This window comes from Pseudomyrmex gracilis, unplaced genomic scaffold (assembly GCF_002006095.1).
Source record: "Pseudomyrmex gracilis isolate BER0280 unplaced genomic scaffold, ASM200609v1 scaffold_337, whole genome shotgun sequence".
Classification (NCBI taxonomy): Eukaryota; Metazoa; Arthropoda; class Insecta; order Hymenoptera; family Formicidae; genus Pseudomyrmex; species Pseudomyrmex gracilis.
Genome location: NW_018020921.1, coordinates 57,813 through 81,577, shown reverse-complemented (window position 1 = coordinate 81,577; position 23,765 = coordinate 57,813). Strand labels below are relative to the sequence as shown.

The window sequence follows — 23,765 nt, the reverse complement described above, 5'->3', positions numbered from 1 at the left end:
TATATAAATATTTGATCATGATTACACTTCTTCGGCAAATGTGTCCCGGTTCGGTTATTGGGACATTTACCTCACATCAAGTTCGTGTGTCACGCGAGTTTGCGAAATAATGCCGACAAAAGTGTAGCACATCGATTGTTCCGTTCAATTCGGTCAAATCGCCGACCTTTGTATACTTATATACTTCTGTTTTATATAACGATCGATATTCAACGATAAGCAACTATTTGCGACGATGATGAATCTTTTATTACGTCACGAATAGGCGCTGACTCGATTCCCCGCACACGCATACATTCTCTCTCCTTGTGTGCGTGTGCTTCCACATTTATATGTACATATATATTCGCACATTCCTAAAGAAATACGCGCGATTGCTTTTTTTGTTTGAATAATACATTATTTTTGAAGCGATGTGTACAAATACAGAAGAGATAAAACAAGAATCAATTTGTGATCTGTTTGAATTTATAGGCAACTCTCTTGTTCGGTAATATTCACTCACACACGTTTTTTGAAAAAAAAAAAAAAAAAAAACGATTGACGTAACACGCGAATAAAAAAGTTCGCGTTTTTACAAGGTAATGAGGCCGTATTCGCAACTTCGCTGAGAAAATCTCATCGGATCTGAACGCAGTAAGATTTGCCCGATATACTACATATATATATTGCAAATTGCCCTTTATGTGTGTAATACGATCGCAAAATGTCAGTCTACATGTCAGTGTTTCTGAAATATCCTCTGAAGCTAAAAGGATGCTACATTCTTTGTTTTGCAACTCCAGAAAAAAATAACATTCTGACTACGTGTGTGTGTGTGTGTGTGTGATCTGGCACCCTTCTTGAATTAAAAGAATTGTTTTTTTTTTTTTCGACGCCGATCCAGAAAAGGAATTTATTACAAAAATAAGTGGAAAGTGTTTTCTCTTACAATGAGAATATATAGTTTTGTTTTTTTCTATGCTAAGTAATGGAACGATGATTCGTTGTGGAGTCGAACCGATGCGGAATTGCGCAACGGATCGATATGATGTCGCGGTATCACGACGTGCCTACAGGGTGGACCGGAATTTCAAATTTCAAGTGTTTTTTTTCATAACGTAGGAAATGAAATATACATTTGAGATATCACAATCGATTCTAGAGAAAACGAAAACAAGAAACCGTTTCCAGCTTTGTATTCCAGAGCCTTTATGTCAGAAGAAAATCAATCGACTCGACCTTTTGAATCTGAAAGACATCAAAATTGGTTTTTAAAAAAAAAAGGATTTTCAATGTTCACAAATAATATATATTTGCAAACGACAAATATTCTAATAAACCGGATATTTGCTGAAGAAATAATTACAACCAAGTATTTTATAAATTAATGAAGTTATATATAATCATTAATTTTTAAAAAATCATATCTGACAAATACTTAAAACATTTGAAAAAATTGTTATGTTTAACAATTTGACAACATCTAACAATTATTTCTTTTACAAATATCCGGCCACTGGTCCGGTTTTGTCGGAGTCTCGCGGCTGCGCACAGAAAAAGAGAACATCCCCCTATTTTCTCCCCGAGAGACGTTATCGCGTGCTCCGATGTACAAGAGGGAATTTCTGCATGTCGTGTTTGTGGCACATGGAGTTGCGGCCCTGAAAGTCACCAAGCTGGAGCGCGCCGCTGAACGTGCGTCTATGTACGTGTGTCGGGAAGGGCGCGCGTGGAGGGAAAAATCTCTCGATCTGCCAACGTTCACAGACTGCCGCGGACCGTCACCGCGACATGTTCCGTTTGGCGCCGGTGTTTCGCCACGTCGTCGTGCAGTGTCCATTTTCTGCCTGCGAAAAGGTAGGCGTCGTCACTGTCGCCGCTGTCTTCACATTCTTTATCGTCATTGTTGTCGTCGTTGTTGTTGTTGTTGTTGTTGTGCAAAACGTGAATGAGACACGCCGCGTTCCGACGATCTCCAGGATTTAATTGACAGTGAAATCTCACGTTAATTGCAGACACGATCTCTCGATTGAGTTAAATCGAGCGTGTTTTTTCTCGAAATTATCAGATCGATGTGACGAGAAATAATTTCACGCCGATGGGTTTCGAATTGGACGCGGCGTGCGAAGATATTTTGCTCTTAGATGCACAATTTTCTTTGATCATACGATAAATTTCTCTCCACATGCCGCGCTCGAGCTATTAAATCAGATTCGGAGACCGCAATGCGTATATACGCATTGCAGTCCGAAGTATACTTCGATTTTAAAGTGCGCAGCAAAAACAAAAAAATCTTTTCTTCACTCGCACGTTAAACAATTTGTTTCATTTTATTGTGTCTCTCGTTTCACAAGAATGCGTGTGTGTCTTTTACTCGAACACCGTGTGGAGAATGCGTTTCGAAAGATTTTAAGTTGCGTTTCGCAACAATGCCGTTTAACATTTACGCGCGCTGTAGACTTGTATTTCTTTGTAATTTTTACACCGCAGTTATGAAATCGAACGAAAGGAATGATCACGCGAAGGCGCGTATGCCCGAGACTTTGAAGCAAATCCATTTTCGTGTGACAAAAAACGCGTTGTTTTGTCCTTTGCGAGAGATTAATCGATACTCACAGCAGCGTATTTGGAGCAGTTTTATAATCACGAAACTGTTATATCGAAACGCTTCGAGTTTCGACCTTCACTCGGACTGTCGAAAAAACACAATGAGAAAATAAAAAGCATTACCTAAAGAATACAAAAAAAAAAAAAAATAAAATAAAATAAAATAAATATGCGTTAAGTCACACTGCGTTAAGTGACATGAGGAGACAAGTGTCAATCGTCAATTAAAAAAAGAATTTAATAAAAGCAACTATACTTAAAAATAAACACATTACCAGAAAAATTAATTATCACTGATAAAAAAAAATCCGAAATTTGTTGGATTATTTGCGCGCACCCAACATATCACGTAGATCGACATTTATTTATTTTTATTCAGAATTTACTCACATATTGACTGCTAATCTTTTTTTTTTTTTTTTTACAAAGATTTTATAGTTAATGTACTTGGATAATAATGTGTAATTACATGTGTGTGTTTGTTTTAGGCATTACACAACGATATTGTGATATCCGTGATCGTTCGAGGCTTCTAATCGACACTTTCTAATCGGGAAACGATTTCGCTGATTAACTTATGTGCTCGGCGGCAACAAATTGTCGTCAACAAAATTCCACGAGATGTTCACGAGAACAGAACATGACAACTTAGGTGACATCACTGGATAAGGCGGACTGGTGACGAGAGACAAGAAACTTAAAACGCAAAGACAAAGAGACGGGGAACATTAATTTGACGTAGCGATGATACAAGCGGCGAACACGTGCGCTTTCCACATGTTGTCGCCGCGACGGCAAGTGTAACTTTTGCTAAGAACGTATTCAGGTATGTATCGCGATATTTTTTCACGTCTTTCAAAGCGATCTTTCGTCGATCACGTGTTCTTTGACATAAAAACAAATTCTTTTCACAGACCGACACTGAATTTTGCAAAGCAAAAAATCTCTTTTTGTTTTATTCTCTTTTTAGTATATTTAATAGTGCGTATTTCTATAGTTGTTTTAGTAACATATTTTTATAGTTTCCTTAAGTGTTTTTCTTCTCTCTTCTTTCTCCTTTCCCTCTTCAAGGCGAAAGTTCCAAATAAGTCGAAAAGGTCGCCTTTTGCAGGTCTTCGATACTTCGCGGGAAATTTTTTCGCGTTAATTATGTTGGGTTTTGAGGGACGTGTGACGTAAAGCGAGGGCAACCTTCATTCGGGGGAGATTCCGGTTTTCTTTTTCGAGTTGTTGAATAGATTGTTGTCCGAATAGATCGTCGCGAAAAATATCTTCTCGTGCCTCGGTAACCGAGTTGAAAAAACAGTTCGTAGCGAGTAAAGGTGATCCAGGTAAAAGGAAGAGATACTTTTCACAACGGTTTTTTCCCCACAGAATAACATCAAAATTCGTCTTTGTATCCAGTTTGTTTACGCAGATAAAGTAGTAGACTAGGCGCAGGTACGTTGTCTGGCCTGCTGTCAAAAATACATCATTTTAAAATTGTTTTCGTATATTGAACTGAACCAAAATTTATTTCACATTAATTCAAAACAATTAAAAATGTTTCAATCGATTTGTTACCAGCGATGTTTTGTGACCTTTCGTGTTCTCGCACAATCCCCTATCTGTCGACAACTCTGTGTAAATTGCCATTGTCTCTTTTACAGCTGATCCGTGGTTCGTTGGCCTTCTGCTCGTTAGATAATTGACAGATTATCGATCTATTAATTGAAAGCTGATTTACTCGTCAGTGACTGACAACGCCCTAGAATTCATCTTATCATTAACCAGGTAATTGATATCGTAAGTCATGCGCATCAAATCTTCCTTCTTTCGATTTTTGTCTCGAGAGGAAGAGAGAGAGAGAGGAAAAACAAATTATAGCAGTCGCGAGTAACAAGACATCGCCAAGGTTATCGGCATGCAATTCTCACTGCCGCGTCCACTCGTCAACTGTTATCGCTCGACCACCGACAAACCTCGCGATGATAGACGGTTATAAAAATACATGCAAAGAATAACGCGCAAGTTTTTTGTTCCGATATACTTACACACACACACACACGCACACATAAAAATGTGAAAGACTTTCTATTTTCGTCGTTTGAAGAAAAAAATCTGATGACAACGTGGCTTTGTGAAAAAAAAAAAACGCAGAGATCAAAGTGTTAATTTAGAATGAGATTACGCGACAAATACACAGTACCTAATAAAAAAAAAAAAAGCAGTCCTTAATTGAAGCTCGTTTTCCGTTCCGAAAATTACATATCGCGCGATCGAATAACTCGCACGTACGTATACTTTTTATTGTAGATAATTGCAACCTTATTCGTTCTTATCAGTCTTGTTACTCGCCGTATACATATACATGTTTTTAATTTAGAGCAGATCTATCGCTTGTCTGGTCTAAAGTTGAATATACTCTTTTGTGTGTTTCAGCGAATTTGATTCTCGTGTTCGCGAAATATTTCCCGGAAACCAAACGCAGAGTGTGCGGAGTTATTCGGGCGCATTATTCCGATCGATTCGACCTCAGCGCGCAAGAAACAAGAGAGATCTCGCAACACTTACCGGTGTCTCAGACATCGTGTGCGTGTGTTTGCGCGAGATATTGATCCGCGCGGCGACAATCCCCATTTGTCGGGTTAACTTTGTGCACAGGGAGATACGGAGTATCTCCTATATGCGCAGAAAGACAGAGAGAATGTGTATGCAAGTCGTTAATCATGTTCTCGAAACGAGAAGATCATCGAGGTAATAATAACGAACAATAGTTCTGTAAACAAACCGTACGGGGAAATCGTCCTCGCGGTCCGAGTTGTTTCCGATCGAAACAATAATCAGACAGCAAACTCCGTGGAATTGAAAAAAAACTGTGAAATGACAGAAATAGGTCGCGAAGAAAAACAAGCGCGCGGCCTTGAAACTGATGACCGAGTTTGATTGAGCGCGGTCCGATTAAACGCCGCGGCATTATTTCTTACGAGAGATTACGAAGATCCGGAAGAGCGCACGCGACGACAACAACAACGACGACGGACAACCAAGACGACGATGACCACAGGTACGACGGCCAGCAGTGCCGTGTAACGTGGCCGGGAGCGCCCAGGGTATAAGCACGGCGTATTAATAGCCAAGTATAGGTACCGTGGTGGGGCCGTGGCTGCCTCGCGGGTGAAAATAGAAAAGAATGTTTTTGGAATCCAATTGGACTTGGTTGGCAGAACGATGGGGCAATATGGCCGACTTGGCCGAGCGGGTGGACGATCTGATATGCAGTTTTGACTCGACCGGTGAGACGACCATGGATACGCTGTCGATGCTGATATTCGGCTGGATGCTGTTCGGTCTGGTGGTGTTGTGTGTCGGCAAATACGTGTACAATCGCTTCGTGTTAAACGAGCTCGCCGCCACCAACGCCGTCGCCTCGTCGCTGCAGCTCGGTAAGGACGGCCATGCCCATCACGGCGAGAGTGTTGTGATCGCGAACACGGTTGCTGGTACCACAGTCGCGAGACTGTTCGACAGCAAATCCAAGTCGGTGTCACCGACGTCGTCGACGTCCTCGTCGTCGCTCACGAAGGCTGGTGCCGCCGGTGGTACCGTAAGTGCTGGTGGTGGCGGCGGTGGTACCGCCGGTGCTGCTAGTGGCGGCGGTGGTGGTGGTGGTAGTGGCGGCAGTGGTGGCGGTGGTGGTACCGGTGTGATAGCAGGTGCTAGATCGCCGTCACCGGGAGGCTATGTGCCGCCCACACCGCCGGTCAGGAAACGCTTGACCAGGAAAGGTTCCGGCGCGCTCATCAGCCCGTCCCGCAGCTCCAGGGCGCTGCATCTACCGACCGCGACCGGCGCCGACGCGGAGGCCGTGCGCTGGGTCAACGAACTCATCATGTGGTTGTATCACGACCTCGTGATACTCAACGAACTCCTGGCCGTCTGGGTGGTCTCTCTAAACGACTTCACCGCCAACTCCACTGACGAAGTGAGATGATTAGATAACAAACGGTCTAAGTTATTATTGATCTGTTTTTGCGATTTATTTAACGATTTATACACTTATCGCATCGATGCAAATATCAAAAATGCTCTCGAGAGCTCGATCTTTTTATCATTGTTTTTCAAGTTTTGTTAATTGCTACAAGTGCCTCCGCTTAATAATTACTCAACGTGAAATCGAAGCCTTGTTTTGCAACTTGTTGTGCGCTCGATAAGGAGTGTGAGATATGTGAGTGAAGTGAGAGCTCCTTTCGAGGCGTGGGTGATTCTCCGACAAAACGCTGAAAAGAGAAGGGGAGAATACGCGCGTGCGCGAAATCGAGAGCAAGTCGAGCAAGCCGAGCGGAGAACGCGATAACTGTTTTTTTTTTTTTTCTTTACAATCAGATGACTGTACCGCAAAATTACACACAAAGCAAAAGATTCATTTCGGCTTACGCAAAAACATTGGGTTTATTTGTTACTGTCTTTCTAACGCGTTTTATATTTTATTTGTTCTTCGATGACTGATTATATTTTGTTGCTCCGCGCTTTAAAATTAAACAGAACCTTTCCAAATTCTACCGTGTGCTATCGAATGACTCATTTGATGAGAAACCGTATTGATTCGCGAAAACTCGAACGCGTTCTCGAATAGTTATTTCTCGTTATGCGATGTCGTCTATCGATTTTAATTTTATGTGTCCCCAGATAGACTGTTCAATGTGTACAAAAATTTTAATTCCACTTGTTTTTCTTTTGTTAACACAATTTATTTACATCTTTTTCTTCTTAAGTTTTGATATTGGCGTTTCATTATTCTCCAATTCTGTTTTAGCAAGTCAATAAATCTCTCATACAAAAATTTTATAAATAATCGATATTTTTAATACGTGATTTTAAAACTTAACACGCATAAAAATTTACTCGCGAGAATTGCGTCTTGACAAATTTTTGCGAATCACTATACTTAATGTACATGACGTGTTGCGTTAAAATCTTCAACGAAAACACGCAAAATAATCATTTACATAGGTCAAGGCTATCACACATGAAAGACCAGTAATGTGTATAAAAAATGTGTTATGGTCCGGCGCTGTCCTTGCCACATGAAGCTCGCGATGATGTCATTTCGCTGGAATAACTTTATACATTTCGAAGCGTATCTTCGAGGCCATTTTAATTCGAATTAATTTATGATCTACTTATCACGCATTATTCGCGATCTATAAAAATGATTTTTTTTGACTATTTTTTACTATTTTTATTCGAACTATTCTAATTCTCGTTATTTTCGCTACATCTAAAAAACTGTTAAAAAAATACATGTAAAATATATGTAATTGATGAAAAACATTATTATTAAACATTGATGATTAAAATTGTTATTTTTTTTTTTCAAATTATGTCTATGTATGTTTAAAAATTATCGTTTGTTAATCCACAACATCTAGCACATTGTTAGCGTACGTGTAGCTTGTAAATTTTATTCCGATTATGCAAACAAGTGTGTGAAAAGGATTGAGAGATGCTTATGATATCATCGTCTTAAGTAAGATTACGTGTGTCGGTGTTTAAACTCTTCGGGGACTGACTTCCAAAAAAATGTTTCGACTAACTGGGTCTGGGTGAGACCCGCGCGACTTTAAAATTAACCATTTTCGCTAAAAATCAATATTTTTCAAATTTTTTGAATCAAAAGTTTGAACAATTCTGCATCGATAAAAAAAAACAAATTGAAAAACTTCGAAGATGGTGTTCGAGTTTGAACTGCGTTAGTGTCATTTTTATAGCGACGTTTCGTAAACATTTGATAGTATCAGGGTGCTCTTGAAATACTGAACTGAAATGTTTGCAAAACATTTAACGTTAACGGTATAAAAATGACACTAACGCGGTTCAAATCCAAAAACATCTTATAATTATTAATATAACACTCCGCGAAAGCATCAAATATCAAATTGAAAAAATCTCTGATAATTTCGAAGATATAAGCGTTTAAAAAAAAAACGAATTTTTATTAGACACTGATACGCAAGTTTTGAGTGGGTCTGGGAGATCCGTATCCGTTCACGAAGGGTTACGAAGAACACCGACATCTCGGAGCGCCGTCAATATGTTGCGCGGTTTGCCGTTATCACAAACACGCAAATTTAAGACGATATGATTCGCCACACAACCTTCAAACGTAAAATTGAAAAAATTAATGCGATTATTGCTGTCTGATGAAATTACAATTAAACATTTGTATGTTTTAGCATGGAGTCGGTGTTGAATTTGTCCGCGTTCTTCCGGAAACAAATCCGCCAACTTTATCGAATATTTTCTGCGAATGCGACTCGAAGGATGATGTGGTACGGATATTGTGTCTAGTTTGTTCTTGTAACATTCTGTTTGAAAAATGTCTTATATATCATTGTCATTGTTTTCTGCTTTTTTATTTCTAGACTATTACGTGCGATTGCGAAGCCACTCCGGCTTTGCAAATGAAAGCATTTCGACAACGAGGCGACAAATTGGACGTTAGTCACTATCGGGTTAATGTCAATCGGTTTCGCGCTCGTCTCAACATTGTCTGCATCACTGAAAAACTATTGATCGATCTGAAATGCGACGGCTGGCCGGAAGTACGTATACTGCGAACGTTTTTGTCACTCAGTCTGAATCATGTGTGTGTGAGATAATACAACATTTTTGTAGGAAATTGCTGGATAATAGGCACGATGTTTTCCAAGAAAAAAAATGTTTAAAAAACCTTCTTTATCCCCAAATTGCAAAAAAAAAAAAAAAAAAAACAGTCAGCCGTAAAAGTTGACAGTTTTATGACTGATCCCTTTTTGGCAACCCTTAAGCGAGAAGCTGTCTATTTGTTCGCTTTGTTACGATCGCTCCTAATTCTTCCTCTCTTCGTGGTTCATTCCGAGCGGCCAAGAACATTTTTGGCTTGTTTGAAGAAAATTCGACTCTCCCTCTCTCTCTCCTAAGGTCCTTTCTAAGATTTCCGCTTATATCCGGCGAGTACTGTATTCGCGCGATCTTCATCTTCTCATCTGGGTTATAATACGAGAGAAGAATGTTTATGATTTATTATTCCGTTATCAGGTAAAAGTCTCGCTGGCAGCGGTGGGTACAATAAAGAAAGATTTGGATGAAAGCCAGCTGCAAGAAGTGGTGACGGAAATTGTTGTGGGAGCTTTGCGTGGCATCAATGTTCATCTCAATCTTTCCCAATATCCCACCTGTCCTCGTTTATGGAGAGAACCACCTCCCCAGCCAGGTTTCTCATACTCCACGCACTACGACAATGTGGTGAGCGATTTATAATTGAATTATTGAATGTGCAAAAGAGTGTATAACATGTGCGTTCACTGTCCGTGCTTTGATCTCGCAGAACGCTTTGAATTCGACACGTCAGTCCTCGCAACAACGATCTCACGGACATACCACGTCGTCGTCGTCCCTGATACAATACATGCCCGGAGAGAAACGGTTGCTTGTGAAGGTTGTGAAAGCTGCCGATCTCGGCGGTCAGCAAGGCGCGCTCAAACCTTACTGCGTGGTAGAGGTGGACGAGCCGCCGCAAAAGCATCAGACCTCTATAAAAAAGGACACCAACAGTCCACTATGGGATGAAGCATTTTTATTGTAAGTTCCCACGGAAAAAAGTATATCTGCACGGTTACAACTTTTATTATTCTTTGTGCGTGTATTATGGTATATTTTGTTATGTTAACAAATAATCAAAATAATTTAATAATTTATTGTTTTACATTTGTTTAATAATATTATATTGTATATCCGAAGAAATTTCAATACGTATTCACAGTGACGTAAACCACAACACAACCGAAGTATTGTTAGAGGTGTTTGATCACGTGAACAAAAACCAAAGATTCCTGGGACTAGGAATTGTGGGCGTAGAAGAACTACTTGCGAATCCAAGTCAGCGGCAGATCATACCTCTTCAAGCGCGACCGTACGAAGAGGATGACATTACGGGCACCCTCACAGTAGAGGTAATTTAATATTCTGATGAATTATTCTTTTAGTTTTGAAAGTTTAAAATAAAAACGTATTTTGCTGCAACAAAACCTCTAAAATTGATGCATAAACGAACTCTTGAGAAACATCTTTCTTTGCCAAAATTTCGAGTCTTTTTTCGCGCGTCGCGTTTATTTCGGTTTTGTTCCCAACAGTTTCTGTTCATCGAGGGTGCAGAGGTACCACAAATCGGGACCAAACCCTACAAGGTCAAAGAAACGATAAAGCCGGTTTCGCCAACTCGGTCCTACAGCCAAATGAATGTCATCAGCAGCAATAATCTGAATTATAACAATGGTAACAGTACACTTATCTTGTACGACTCTGCCGCGCAATCTGAAGGGGGTAATTACTGATTACTTATCAGGCGTTGATGTGTGGAACACCCGATTGGTTTTTTGATTTCTTTGTTTTTAGCATAGCTGAAGTTTATATTTTTATCCTTGTTCCCTCTTGAAACCAGATCATTTACATCTCATGACCGGAATTGATTTGAATCCTTTAATAGGCGTCACGGTTTTTTTGTTAAAATTTATACAAATTGCGTCACACACATATCCGTCAAGACCAGCCCCCCAACGTAGTTAGTCGCATGAACAGATTTTTTTTTTCTCCGTTCACACAAGAGAAGATAATTTTATTGCCGAATTATAATAAATATGATATGATACACATATAAAATATATAGTGCTTACAAATAATACAATGTAAGTTGAATACCACGGTAGATATAAAGGTCTTTTGTATGTTAAACGACTAACGTTTTCATTAGTCAGCAATAGTCAGAATATAGAGAATCTCGATCGCAATAGTAGATTTTATCGAATTTCGTTTTGACGATGTTTTTGAAATTTTAATCAGAAAAATTTGTCTTTGTAGATTATTTGCAGACAAATGGCAACGTTGTGGATTCCCCGCACAAAAGTGGACAGACAAACGGTAACAAAGGAACTTTAATTGTACACAGCCAAAGGGTAAGTTTTTTAAGCAACGAAAAGCACTTTTTACTCTGTGTGTGTGTGTGTGTGGCGTGGACATGACAGTTGCGTGAAATTGAATTACGAATGTTCACAACGGTCGTGTCTGTGTGTGCGTCTATGTGTGTGGGTTTATATGAAAATAGATGGTTGCAATTTTTTAGTTAAAAAATCCTATAGAATAATTTTAATTAGAAGTGCCCATCTGCCAAATTTCGTTTTTTCTTTTGTAAAAACCGAACACTAAATATAACATTTACCTTCTCAGTAAAAAATTTTCCATGTATAAAATTGTATGGACATATTCGGTATATAAATTTGCATAATTAGATATAATAACTTTAATTTGTGTATAAGTATATATGATTGTATATCAAAAATTTTTTCAAAATATAGTAAAAATATAGTTTTATACAATTTTTTTGTATCTAACATGATACTCTAATAGAGTTATTTTGTAATTTGATGTGGAATATCTCTGAAGCCATTTTCTTAAAAAAAGAAATTCTCCGTGTATAAAATTGTATGGACATATTCGGCATATAAATTTGCATAATTAGATATAATTATTTTAATTTGTGTATAAGTATATATAAAAAATTTTTTACCGGGTTGTTTCTCAAAAAATTATGTCCCTTAGATATTCTAGCTAGTTTGTTAATATTTTTTGTCCTTAAATAACATACAAATATCATGTTGATTTATTTTCTTGCTAAAGCATGTGAATTCGTTTGATTTTTATTGCAGCAATCGGAGCGACAGGTTGTGAAGGTAAGAAAGATATTTGTTGGCTAATATGTTGGAATTTGACGAGTTTGTGACTCAGATAATTTTTTCCTTCTCACAACTCGCACTTCGATTTACTTTAACAATGAGTGTCTTGAATATGTTTTACAAAAAAAATTAATCGCTGATTGAATGCGGTGTGTTTACTAACGTAACAGGTCGCTCTGACAGAGGACGGAAACTGGCAGGAAATTTCCCCGAGTGTAAGTAAACTTAATACGCATTTATATTATTCTTTATTGTAATAAACGAACATTTATACTAACACAAAAATCTATTGTACGTTTATATAATTTTTGAACGCGAACGTGTGTTTTGCAGCACGGAACAAAAGACGTCACTCCCACCTCGGGACCAGAAAGCACGCCTAATTCCTCTATATCAGAAGGTATAAAATTAAAAAGATATGAAATTAAAAAGAAAAAGTATTAAAAAAATAAAGACATTATATAGATACCGGCACTCTTTTGCAGAGAGAGGAAGAACGCGAAGAAAACGACGCGATTTCTTCGGCACCATAAAGAAACGACTGAGTCGGTCCAAGACGAGAAGTCGATCGGTCGGTCCCGAAGGGGAGGTCAATCACGAAGATGCTCACTCGAGATCCATATCCGCCGACAGAGCTCGCGATCCCGGATCCGGTAAGAATCCACAGATTCCACACCGTGCTTCTTCCAAATATATTGTTTTTACTGTGAAACTATTACAAAACTAATGTTTTGATGTGCGTAGAGTAATATATTCTTGTTACATACTTTTGGTGTTTAACATCTCTCTCTATATAGAATACTTTTAGTAGTGTTTAACATCTGTCGTTGTGCAAAGTAGTAAGAAATTTTCAAGCAAATTTACCTCGCGACGTAAATTTGTTTCCCCTACCATACGCGTAGATTATCTTTCTTAGTCTTTTTGTATTATTCCCCTTGTGAATGTAATGTACTCATCTGTGCACACATTTTGTCTTGCCCACATATGTGTTACTCTCACATGGTATTCGACTTCGGTAAGTAATGGGATCGTATAGGATGGTACAGTAGTCTGCGATTAACTTGTTTGCTTTTTCGAGCAATAGAAAAAAACCGATAGGAATTATCATATTGTCACATAGTAATACGAATATCTGTTGATATATTTAACAAAGTATCGTTTAGAAACTTATTATAGGATAAAGATCACTTGACGCGCCGCGTGTATCTTCAAACGGACTGTATTTTTGTCTATTCGCTTTTGCGCTTCACATTTCTGTTTTTTTTCTCTCTTCTTATCTGTTTGCACTAGCGCGTCTGATGCGACTCAACTTGACTTGTTTTTTGTAGCGCATCTGTCGGTGCCAGAACAATCGAGACGATCGAGTCTGAGCGAGGCCTCGGGTATCAGCGGAACATCCACGAGAACGTACATCAACGAAGCTTCCACGCTCGTTCTAGAAACTTTGGAGAACGGTATAAAAAAGTAAGCGGTATTCTCTCTTTTTTTACAAACGGGATCTATCTGTTTTAGATCCTATATGTATCACAAATAAACAGATTAGTTTTTCTGGTTCACAATGAAATTGCGTTTCTATTTCAGACACTACCTCGTACCTCTTTCGCTCGCACAAAAGAGCAAATGGAGGAAAAAGGGCACAAAGTTGCATATATTCAACGATCACACATTTATCGCCAAACACATGACCGGGTGAGTTGATAATCGTGACAACATCATCGATCTTCGAGAGATCGCAATACATCGTTCGGTTTGGATGAAAGAAGACTTGATTTTTTTTTTTTTTTTTTTTTTTCAGAGGGACAGTCTGCGAGGTGTGTAAGAGAACTCTCGCGCGAAGACTTGGCAAGCAGGGCTACGAGTGCAGAGATTGTCAAATGAAATGTCACAAACACTGTCACGTGAAGGTCGACATAACATGTCCCACGTCCACTATTCAGAGCATCGAGCTGTAAGTATCTCTTACGCGCGAATCTCGACGCGAAGTTCATTCCAATTTAGACGCGCATTTTTGTTGTGCTCCAAACTCCAAATGAAACTTGCACAGAGAGAGTTTCGGTTTGAAGAAACTAAAGTTTCACGAGTGTTTGGAAACAACATTATTACAATTGCGTGCGCGAGCGGGTGAATGTGCGTTAACGTATGTGATGTAATTTAATTTTTCGTAATATATAATTACGATGACTACATTTCTCTTAATTGTAACTTTTCCACCCTTTCTCGTGTAAGGTCCCTACTGCCAGTACTCAGCGAATAGGATAGGGATAGGTAAGATCTTCTGAGTTTTGACATGAAGTGAATGTTTGGTAGTGTAGTGCACGAAGAAAAACTGCCTGTGTCCTCAGAAATATTCAACTCAACTATATCCGACTTTATCGGAGATAAAATTTTGCTTGTGTTATAAGTGCCTGCGTCTTTTCAATATTTAACCAGATTTTTATTATTATTTCTTGTGTCAAATCAATCGGTCAATAAAAGTGGATCAGTAGTTTTCGAATAACACTGATCGTCGCTTGAATATATCTGCGTTGTAACTCGAATGCATATGTTTCGTGTGGCGTGTATGCGCGACATTATTTTCAATTTCTTCCTATCTGTCTATTTTTTTAAATTGCAGAATTAGGTGAGGCACTCTTATATAGCGATCTTTTGTCATTTTTAGGACGTGCATCAAGGCTCCGCCGCTCGAACGAAAACCTTCAATGCTCCTCTGTTCGCGATAACATTACACAAACGCGATAATATTACTTATTTTGTAAGATAAAAAAAAAAACAAAACGATTAACGATCGTTATGTACTTGTAAAATATTTTATATTTTTGTTCTTCCATTTTTTTGGGCGAGACGAGAGATAACTTAAGCTGCGCACTCGTCGACAGTTTGCGAATACACAGTTGTTTCAGCCAGTGAACTCTCTGTCGGAATAATTCAGTCTAATGAAAAATGATATGAAAAAAAAAAAAAAAACGGCCAAAGATAGAAGATTTGAGGTAAAAAAAAGGCGTGTATTATTTCTGCCTTCATCTGTATACTTATTAAAAAATTAAAAAATCGCAAAAAATTTAAGCAGTTAAAATTTATTCAGAGTGAGAAAGAAATGACGCGCAAAAAAATTTGATTTTTATTTCAATTGCGGCTGTTTCTCGTAGCATTGAAATAAGCATTCCAGCGTAGACTTCACTGGTTTCAGCAGGCGATCAAAGAGTTCTTTACATATATTTGCGCGAATACACTTAGAATCTAATAAAAGAGTCACGCGCGCGAAGCAAAGTTGTTGAATTAAATTTATATTCTTATACTACATGTGAAAGAGGAAGAAAAAGAATTACTGTTCTCTACGAAAAAGCGAGTGAAATGAAGTGTGTAAATTATCCGGTAAAAAGAAAACTTAATTTTTTTCATTTGAAAAGCTACTTCCCGTCTGTGTTCAATATTTTAACATTTCGTCAACGTGATTTATTTGTTCTCGTGTTTATTCTAACAATAAATAACGAAGACAAAATAAAAAAAATCAAATGTTGAAAAAAATGTGTATTTATATATAATGCATATATATACTGAAAAGATACACGAATATCTACTTTAATTTAAATATGTATCGCTTATTTTTATTCTAATGATCATGGCACGCACGCAATTTTTCTACCTTGTCTTGAGTAAGTCATTAACCCTGCAAGGTCAGACACGTGTCTTCCAGACTCGCTCAAAAATTGCTTATCGGCGTTTCCAGAAAAAATTTTAGTTATTTTAAACGCTTATATCTTCGAACTATTAGATATTTTTTCAAGTTGTTTTTTTTTATCGACGTAGAATCGTTCAAACTGTCAGTTTGAAAAAAAAAAAAAAAACAAACAAAATTGAAAAAATATGGATTTTTCGCGGAGATATTCGATCTTAAAATCGCGTAGGTCTCACAGACCCGGTCTGGCCAACTAATCGTTATTTTTGAGGTCTCTGGCCACGAAGGGTTAATAAGTAGAACGATCACTTTTGTTCGACTAATAAAGCGTCATTGACGTTAACTCGATCATGCTACCGTTTTGCTACGAGCCAAAGAGGTGATATTTATTTGACATATGCAGATGATATTTATTTGACATATCTTTTGTAGAGAGAGAAAGAGAGAGAGAGAGAGAGATAGAAAGAGAGAGAAAGAAAAAAACGATAAATAATCTGTTACGCAGAATTCTTTTGATTCTGTTGTCTGAGACGCATGTTTTTTATACAATTATTTAACGACTGAACATATAATTGCTACGATAGTAATTAATCGCAGAAATATCATAGCTAACTTTAACAACGGAAAACAATGACATAAAATACATTAGACTGTCGCATTCTAATCGTATCGGACTTACACATTTTCCTTACACGTTTTTAACAAACTTTTTAACGCACCTTATAACACGTACCTGTATAGTTTTGCCTTAATGCAACAAAAACAAATATACGTCTAGTAACGTTATTAACGGAACGACAAGGGCTTTATTTTTGTTACTGCGTTTATAGTGATAAAAGGAATGTTCGCGAATTGGAGAAGAGGTTCTATCAAACGTTAAGTGACAACACGAATATATAAGTTAAAGATGTCGCAGATGTCCATATACGTGAAATGATTGATTGCTAGCCAGTTAATAGTGCAATTCAATTAGCGACAGTAGAAAATTCGCAATAAGAAGTAAACGTCTAACGTCAATTTCTATCCTTCTTTTTTTATCTTTTTGCGCAAAAATCAATGTAAAAAAATTAAATTCTCGAAACGGTTTAATGGTTGTAACGTACTCGATACATATATATGTATATTAATAATGCGTTACATATATTACATAAATTATATTATCAAATTATATATCTAAATTATATATATATATATATAGTATATCAAATTATATAAATCATACATATATTACATAAAAATAGGAACGCGAAATAAAATATATTTAAATCTCTTTTGACTTAATATATACATATATATATTTTTTAAATCATAAATGTGTGATTCCAAAATCTAAAAAAGAAGCATACAACAAAAAAATAAACAAAGCAAGCACATCGTAATACGCGTCCTTGAGAATCCTGTCAGATGGTGACGAGATTGGTACAAAGTTAAACGAAGCACAAGTCATCTGTATATACAAAAATATCTTATATATATTACATCAAATATATGTAACTTTTTAATTACACTTGTCTTACGTCATTATATACTCCTCGCTCGCACAACACGGCGTGAGAAGCAGGACAAGCGATACATACTCTCAGACCATTAGCGTTTCTCGGGTTTAGCAATTAAATCAACTCTGGTTGTTTATCGTCATTGTCGCTTTTTTGCGAAAAACTCACATTTCTTGAGCAATTGCAAAGATATTTTTTTTATTTTTTAACATACATTATTGCATTCTGAAGACCGCACACACAAAAACAGCTTTATATAGTTTTAATTACTGCACACAATGATCATTATTTATAAGATATTAGTAAAAAGTTTTATATCTCTTTGCGATTCTTGATGGTGCTGTATACTTGAGTATACGCAAATTTTGGGTCACCTCTATCTCCGACTAGTCAATCTTAAATAATAAGTTATAATTTAAGCATTATGCGCAAAGTGTAAACCGCGATATTTTGATAATCGAAAATTGCATAATTTACGACACTGATGCAATCGGTGCGATTTATCGCTATAACAAATTACACATGTATGCGTTATAATAAATTATATACATGTATATATACATGATATCCCAGAGAAAGCAAGGTGACTTCATTATGACGTCATTAGACATCGATTTAGCGGCATTGTGACGTAAATGACGTCACCTTGCTACCAGGGACAGACATTTATATATACGATTTCTTCTTCCGCTCTCTGCAGTAATAATACATTTCTGTTCGCCGAAAGCAAATTGTAAATCATCGCGTGTAATCATTGAAACATCGAAAGAATTAACGAAGTGTCGAAATAAAAAAAAAAAAAAAAAAGCGACGACGATTGTGTGCCTATACCAATAATTATTATGTAATTCTAAAAAAAATAATGCCTGAAATTTTTTTAGACACAGCCGAGATGTAAAGATAGATTTGGTTTCAATCTCTGAACAGAATTTTTGCGGATTTTGCAACACAAAAATTGTGCACATGACTTTTTTTTTATTCAGATTGACTCGATCTACTTTTGACTGTGTCGAAAACATTTCAGACATCCTCTACTCATTAACAATGCGAGAAAGTCTATTGTGAACAATATTTCCAATTGTTCAACGAAAGCTTTTTATTCTCTCTATTTAACATCGATCGTACGTTATCTCTCTATCCTCTATAATATAAAAAAGAAATATATATATATATAAAATATGTAAAGACCATGACAGTTGTGCATTGTCGATTTGTAATAAGTATATATATATATAATGATATTGTTAAGAAATTGTAATACAGAATAACAATGCGGATAATACCGCACTGTAATATATTACAGAGAGTATAATATATAATATATTATAATCCTTTAACATTACATCGTTTTGTTTAATTTTCATATTTCCTTTACTATTGTCACACACAAACACACATCTTAGAAATTAATTAACAAAATTAAAATTAATGTCTCCGCATACAAATAATAATTAACTTTTGTCGCGTTTTTTTCTTTCAAAGTTTATTTTTCGCTGTATTTGGTGTCGCTTTGTATATATGTATGTGTATGTACGTTCGTAATACTTTATAACGGGCGCGGAAATGCGACACTTGACATTTTAAATCACGCGCTGCGATTGATTACATTTCGCTTTTCTTTGCCGTCAGAGCAATCACGTCCGACGTAAAGGAACTACATTTTACAAAGCGTATGTACGTTCTCGTCGATGTTAAGCATTCGATGTCGACCGTTAAAAGTCACGGAAACTCTTTATATCAATATATTCTTTCTTTTCTTCAGTAAAAAGTATAAAATAATAATAACAATTTAACAAAATCTTTTTTTTGCTGTTAAAATCATTTGATTTTGTTTTTATAAAGCGATATAAAACAATTTTACAAAAAAGTACGTTGTTACAAAACAGGTTCTGAAAGAAGCAATAATATACTTCGGAGCATTGGTGTGTTCGAAAAAGTCCGATCGATTTTAACACGGTGCATATATATATAGTGCGACAATCAATTTTCCAATTCACCGCATATATCACAGCCGTCAAAATTAGATCTCGAATTGTATCTGATAAAGGGTGCATCGAACGAGTGCAACGCCTATTGAAGTCCCATTAAATTAATTAAACAATCTTTTAGTACGTGCGTCTATATCCTCCATTTTTATGAAAATGAAGCTCTCGAAAGAAGTTATTCAAAAAACAAGACAATAATGCATCATTTAACAAAATTGATCAATTATAAAAAAAAAAAAAAACTAAACTGATATACAATTTAGAAACAAAATTTTTAATTGTCAACACACAGTTCTTAAAAAGAAATCCAATAAGTAAGACAATTGGAGCAGGAAAGTTTGTGGAAAAATAAATGAAAAAACAAAACTTTCATAATTGTAGAAACTTTCCGATCGTTTATTTATTTTCTGTCTCATCTTCAGCTTCGTTTTAAGTAAAAAAACGAAATTTTATTTGGAAACGAATAGAAACGCGATTCTGTATGAAAAAAAAAAAAAATAAATTTACTGTGTAAACACGCGGCAATCGTTCACGGGCACGCCTGGGAATAAGCAAACACGAGAAAGAAACCCTCTTTCTACCATTCCCAATGCGACAGAAATGCGCAAGAAGATAGTTTTATATACCATCGCCGAATCGGGAATCGTGGACCGTGCAAAGGGAAGGGAAAAACGGGGGCGGCGAGAAGGGTCACGCGGTGTCATTCGTCGGCCGACCCAATTTCAGGCCAAAGTTCCAGTTTCCCGCCGGGCGTGCGTGGTCAAGAGAAGAACTGGGTAGTCGCTATGGCGACGTGACGTAACGATCACGTCATCAACGGGATCGGAATGAGGGTCGTCGAACCCTCTATATATCTACCAGGCGCAACGATCGTTCTGGTCAGCCGGCTAGACGCGACTGGCTGCGCTGCTGGCTGCTTGAGCATAAATGCGGGGTGAATGGGGGACGACGCAACACTTCTCCTCTCTCCGTGAATACTTGCGATATACCCGTCTACTTGAGCTCGCTCGGACGCTTCTGTCTTCGATGAGCATATGCATCCCTCTCATCTTTTTGCATCAGCGGCTCTGCTACCGCCTGTAACCTTTTTTACGTAGGGTAAACCACCCAATGCTTGGCATTTCAAAGACTTGTTCTTTTTTTTTTTTTTTAAGGGGACCAACCAAAGAACTCTAAAATAACGTTGTCATAAATATCCAAATTAATCCTACCATAATGTCAAGGTACCATAGACAAAAATGTTAACTGAAAAAAAATCAATAAGTTCCGATAGTTGAAGAAGTCCTACCTATAAATTCGGTTATTCTGTATACTTCACTCTCTCGCGTCACCACGTTAACGTGTTTTTTGTTAAAATTTTAGAAAAACGGAGTTTCCGTTTTTTTTCATCTTTAACTTATATTATTTACTTAAAAAACAATTACATAATTACGCGTACAAAGTATAAATGATATTATAGTATATGTGTAGGAAATTTGCAAGAAAACAAATCAAATGTAGCACAATTATTTTTGTTTTAAAGAAATTAAAATTCTGAGAATAGAAAAATTGATTAACTAAAAAACCAAAAACGGAATATAAATATTTTTCTATCAAAGATGTTTCTTTTTATTTCAGAACATTTTTATTTGTTGCGTACAATTACGAACGATATAGAAGATAAAACTCAAATTTTTCGAGATTTGAGAGAGGATACCACCGAGTGTATCTAATCACGAAGAATCAAGATTCGATTTATTTGAAGATACTTTATCGAAGAGAGAAGAATGACAAACGTCGTCGTCATGCAGTGCGTAATGGTGCACGCGACTGACGTACGTGTATGTGTGCAAGCGATAAGATTCAGGATCGACCGCGATAAAGGGTCGAAGGCTACGAGATTAAGCCCCGACCGAGTTTGTTCCGCATTGCACGACGACGACGCGATCTGGGACGCGTTGTCAGTGGCCTTCTCAATGACGTGAATGACGTCACTACGCCAATGGGGAAAACTAGGCCAAAGACATAGCGTAGGGGCGAAGAGGAAGTGAAGGGTCGAACAATTTGACGTAAAGTCCACGGTGGAAGCTATTTCGAGAAAAGTGCATGTATTTCATGTGACCGATGAGCTTTTTGGCTGAAGAGAATGGCCGTCGCGTGGAAGCGCGAGATCGAGAACGCGCGTGTAAATAGCACGCGAGATATAAGGGTGACAACATACGATTTACAATATTTACATCCGTAGATTTGATTACCAGCGAGAGTTTATTGTGTTCAAGTTTAATTATATTGCTCTCACGGGACAAATTTCTCTCTTGCTCGTAACGCGCAATAACGTCAGAGCGAATTCGGCTAGGTGATTAACACGCTCGTTAATAGAATCCCCCGTCGTTTCTCCGCTTGATTCTATATAATCTCTCTGTAAGATGATGCGGAAAAAGGAATAACACGTTTAATTGATTCAAACGAAAACTATGACGAAAGAGAGAAAGTAAAAATGACGTTTTGGATGTTTAAAAATAACAGAGCAAATAATGAGAAGAAACAAATAAATGAAAAAAAAAAAATAATAATAATAAAAAAAGCGAAGAATTAACGGATCATTGAGTGAACTGTGATATTTCACGTTATTGGATCGCGTGTACCTACGAATCCACCTTGCCGGAGAGAGAAAGAGAGAGAGAGAGAGAGATTCGTGAATGGGGCTGCTGCGGATCCTGACGTCACCGCGGGAGTGCAAGATCCTGCAACTGGGTCAATCCTTAGTTCTGTCATGGCCATGGATAAAAACATACACTGTGACTGTGGCGCTACTATATGCTGTCCATCCGTTCTCTCTCTCTCTCTCTCTCTCTCTATCTTCCGTTTCACTTTCTGCGTCATGTATTTCTCTCTTTCTACTTTCTACCACTCGCAAAGAATATTGTTTTCCATTGGAACACGTTATGTGTGCCACAACCCTCAGATTTCTGACAGGCGCGCGCTTACGTAGGCTTCGGTTACTTTTAGCGCACACACGTCTGTACTTCGAAAGAGAATGACCCTGCAGCGTGACAATATATACAAATAAAAATCATAAAATGACGTAATGTACTTCGATTCCAGCGCACATGCGTTTTTTTACACGACACAGTGTTCCTCCCTCGATTTCGTACGAGATATTCTTACACATTTTATGGTTGCAAAGATTATAAATTGTGAGTGGGAAGAAGCGATGAGTTTCTAAAAGTACGTTTTACCTTTCGAATTTTTGGTAACACGTTCACTCTCGAAATACACCCGCGTAAAAGCGCAAAGTAAAACTATCAGTTAATTGTTTAAGATATAGATATTTTGCATATATTTTGATAATAAAAATACAAAGAATTAAAAAAAAATCTCTTTATAATTGCTTTAGGAAATACGTATTTTGAGAAAAAGAAGAAAACGATGTTAAAAATGTTATAACATTTCTTGGAAAAATTGACAAAAATATACATATAGAATGTCAGATACTAAAAAAAGCCTAGAAGATATTTGCTCATATACAATAATGATTCTTGACGAGTTGATTTTGATAAAGAGTGTGAAGAAGAACAAGACAGATTAAAAAAAAAAAAAAAACACGTTTATTTGACCTTTACAGACAAAACGATATAGAAAACGTTCAATTCTGAGTAGTTGATCTTTAGAGCTTATAATTTTTTGTTTTCTAACATTCTAATATGAGAGAAAATGAACGAGAGAGAAGAAGAGATAGAGAGACAAACGGTTACGTTTCCAATTACGGTTAGGTCATCCAATTAGCTCGATCGGTCCTTCATCACAATAGCCTTACGTAATAATTATTACAAAAACAAGTGATTATATGATAGGTAACAAGCTGCATTTCACATCGTACTTTTTGATATAAATATACATTCTTGTCAGAGTTTTTTTTTAAAAAAAGTTTTCTTTTCTAAATAAAGTCTGTTTTATAATATTTCAAAACGGAGACTTTGAATGAAAAGACGAATATCTATCTCTTTCTCTTTCATATTACTCATTAATTGTTCTTGGAAAACATTACGACGAGTTACATGTGCGACATTACAGCGAGTTACATGAATTGAAACTATATAATTGCTATATAAAGAGAAAGAAGTGAAAACCTTTTGCGCATAGAAGTTTTCACGAAGAAGATCAATATTCGTACATTGTATGTATTTCACTTATTTTTTTACATATATTAGATTTTCATATGACAAATCTGCTTCTGTTATGCACGATGATTGATCGAAACATATGTTTACGTATATATATATATATATAT

The 23,765-nt window shown here is 36.9% G+C and overlaps 1 protein-coding gene across 3 annotated transcripts; it reads left to right on the top strand.

Moving 5' to 3' along the window:
* Positions 1-1,735: 1,735 nt before the first annotated feature.
* Positions 1,736-15,087, top strand: LOC109860147. Of its 3 annotated transcripts, none has more exons than XM_020439039.1 (20): positions 1,736-1,839; positions 3,078-3,415; positions 4,239-4,362; positions 5,011-6,553; positions 8,805-8,900; positions 8,994-9,173; positions 9,649-9,855; positions 9,938-10,191; positions 10,373-10,562; positions 10,743-10,932; positions 11,467-11,561; positions 12,312-12,335; positions 12,509-12,553; positions 12,672-12,738; positions 12,824-12,991; positions 13,667-13,802; positions 13,920-14,027; positions 14,134-14,286; positions 14,565-14,603; positions 14,998-15,087. In XM_020439039.1, exons 4-19 carry the CDS (start codon positions 5,762-5,764, stop codon positions 14,590-14,592), a joined length of 2,733 nt encoding a protein of 910 aa, XP_020294628.1. In that variant the 5' UTR covers positions 1,736-1,839; positions 3,078-3,415; positions 4,239-4,362; positions 5,011-5,761; the 3' UTR covers positions 14,593-14,603; positions 14,998-15,087. The 3 variants fall into 3 exon arrangements, with proteins under 3 accessions (XP_020294628.1, XP_020294630.1, XP_020294629.1); XM_020439040.1 differs by lacking the exon at positions 1,736-1,839 and adding an exon at positions 1,907-1,974; XM_020439041.1 differs by lacking the exon at positions 4,239-4,362.
* Positions 15,088-23,765: the final 8,678 nt, after the last annotated feature.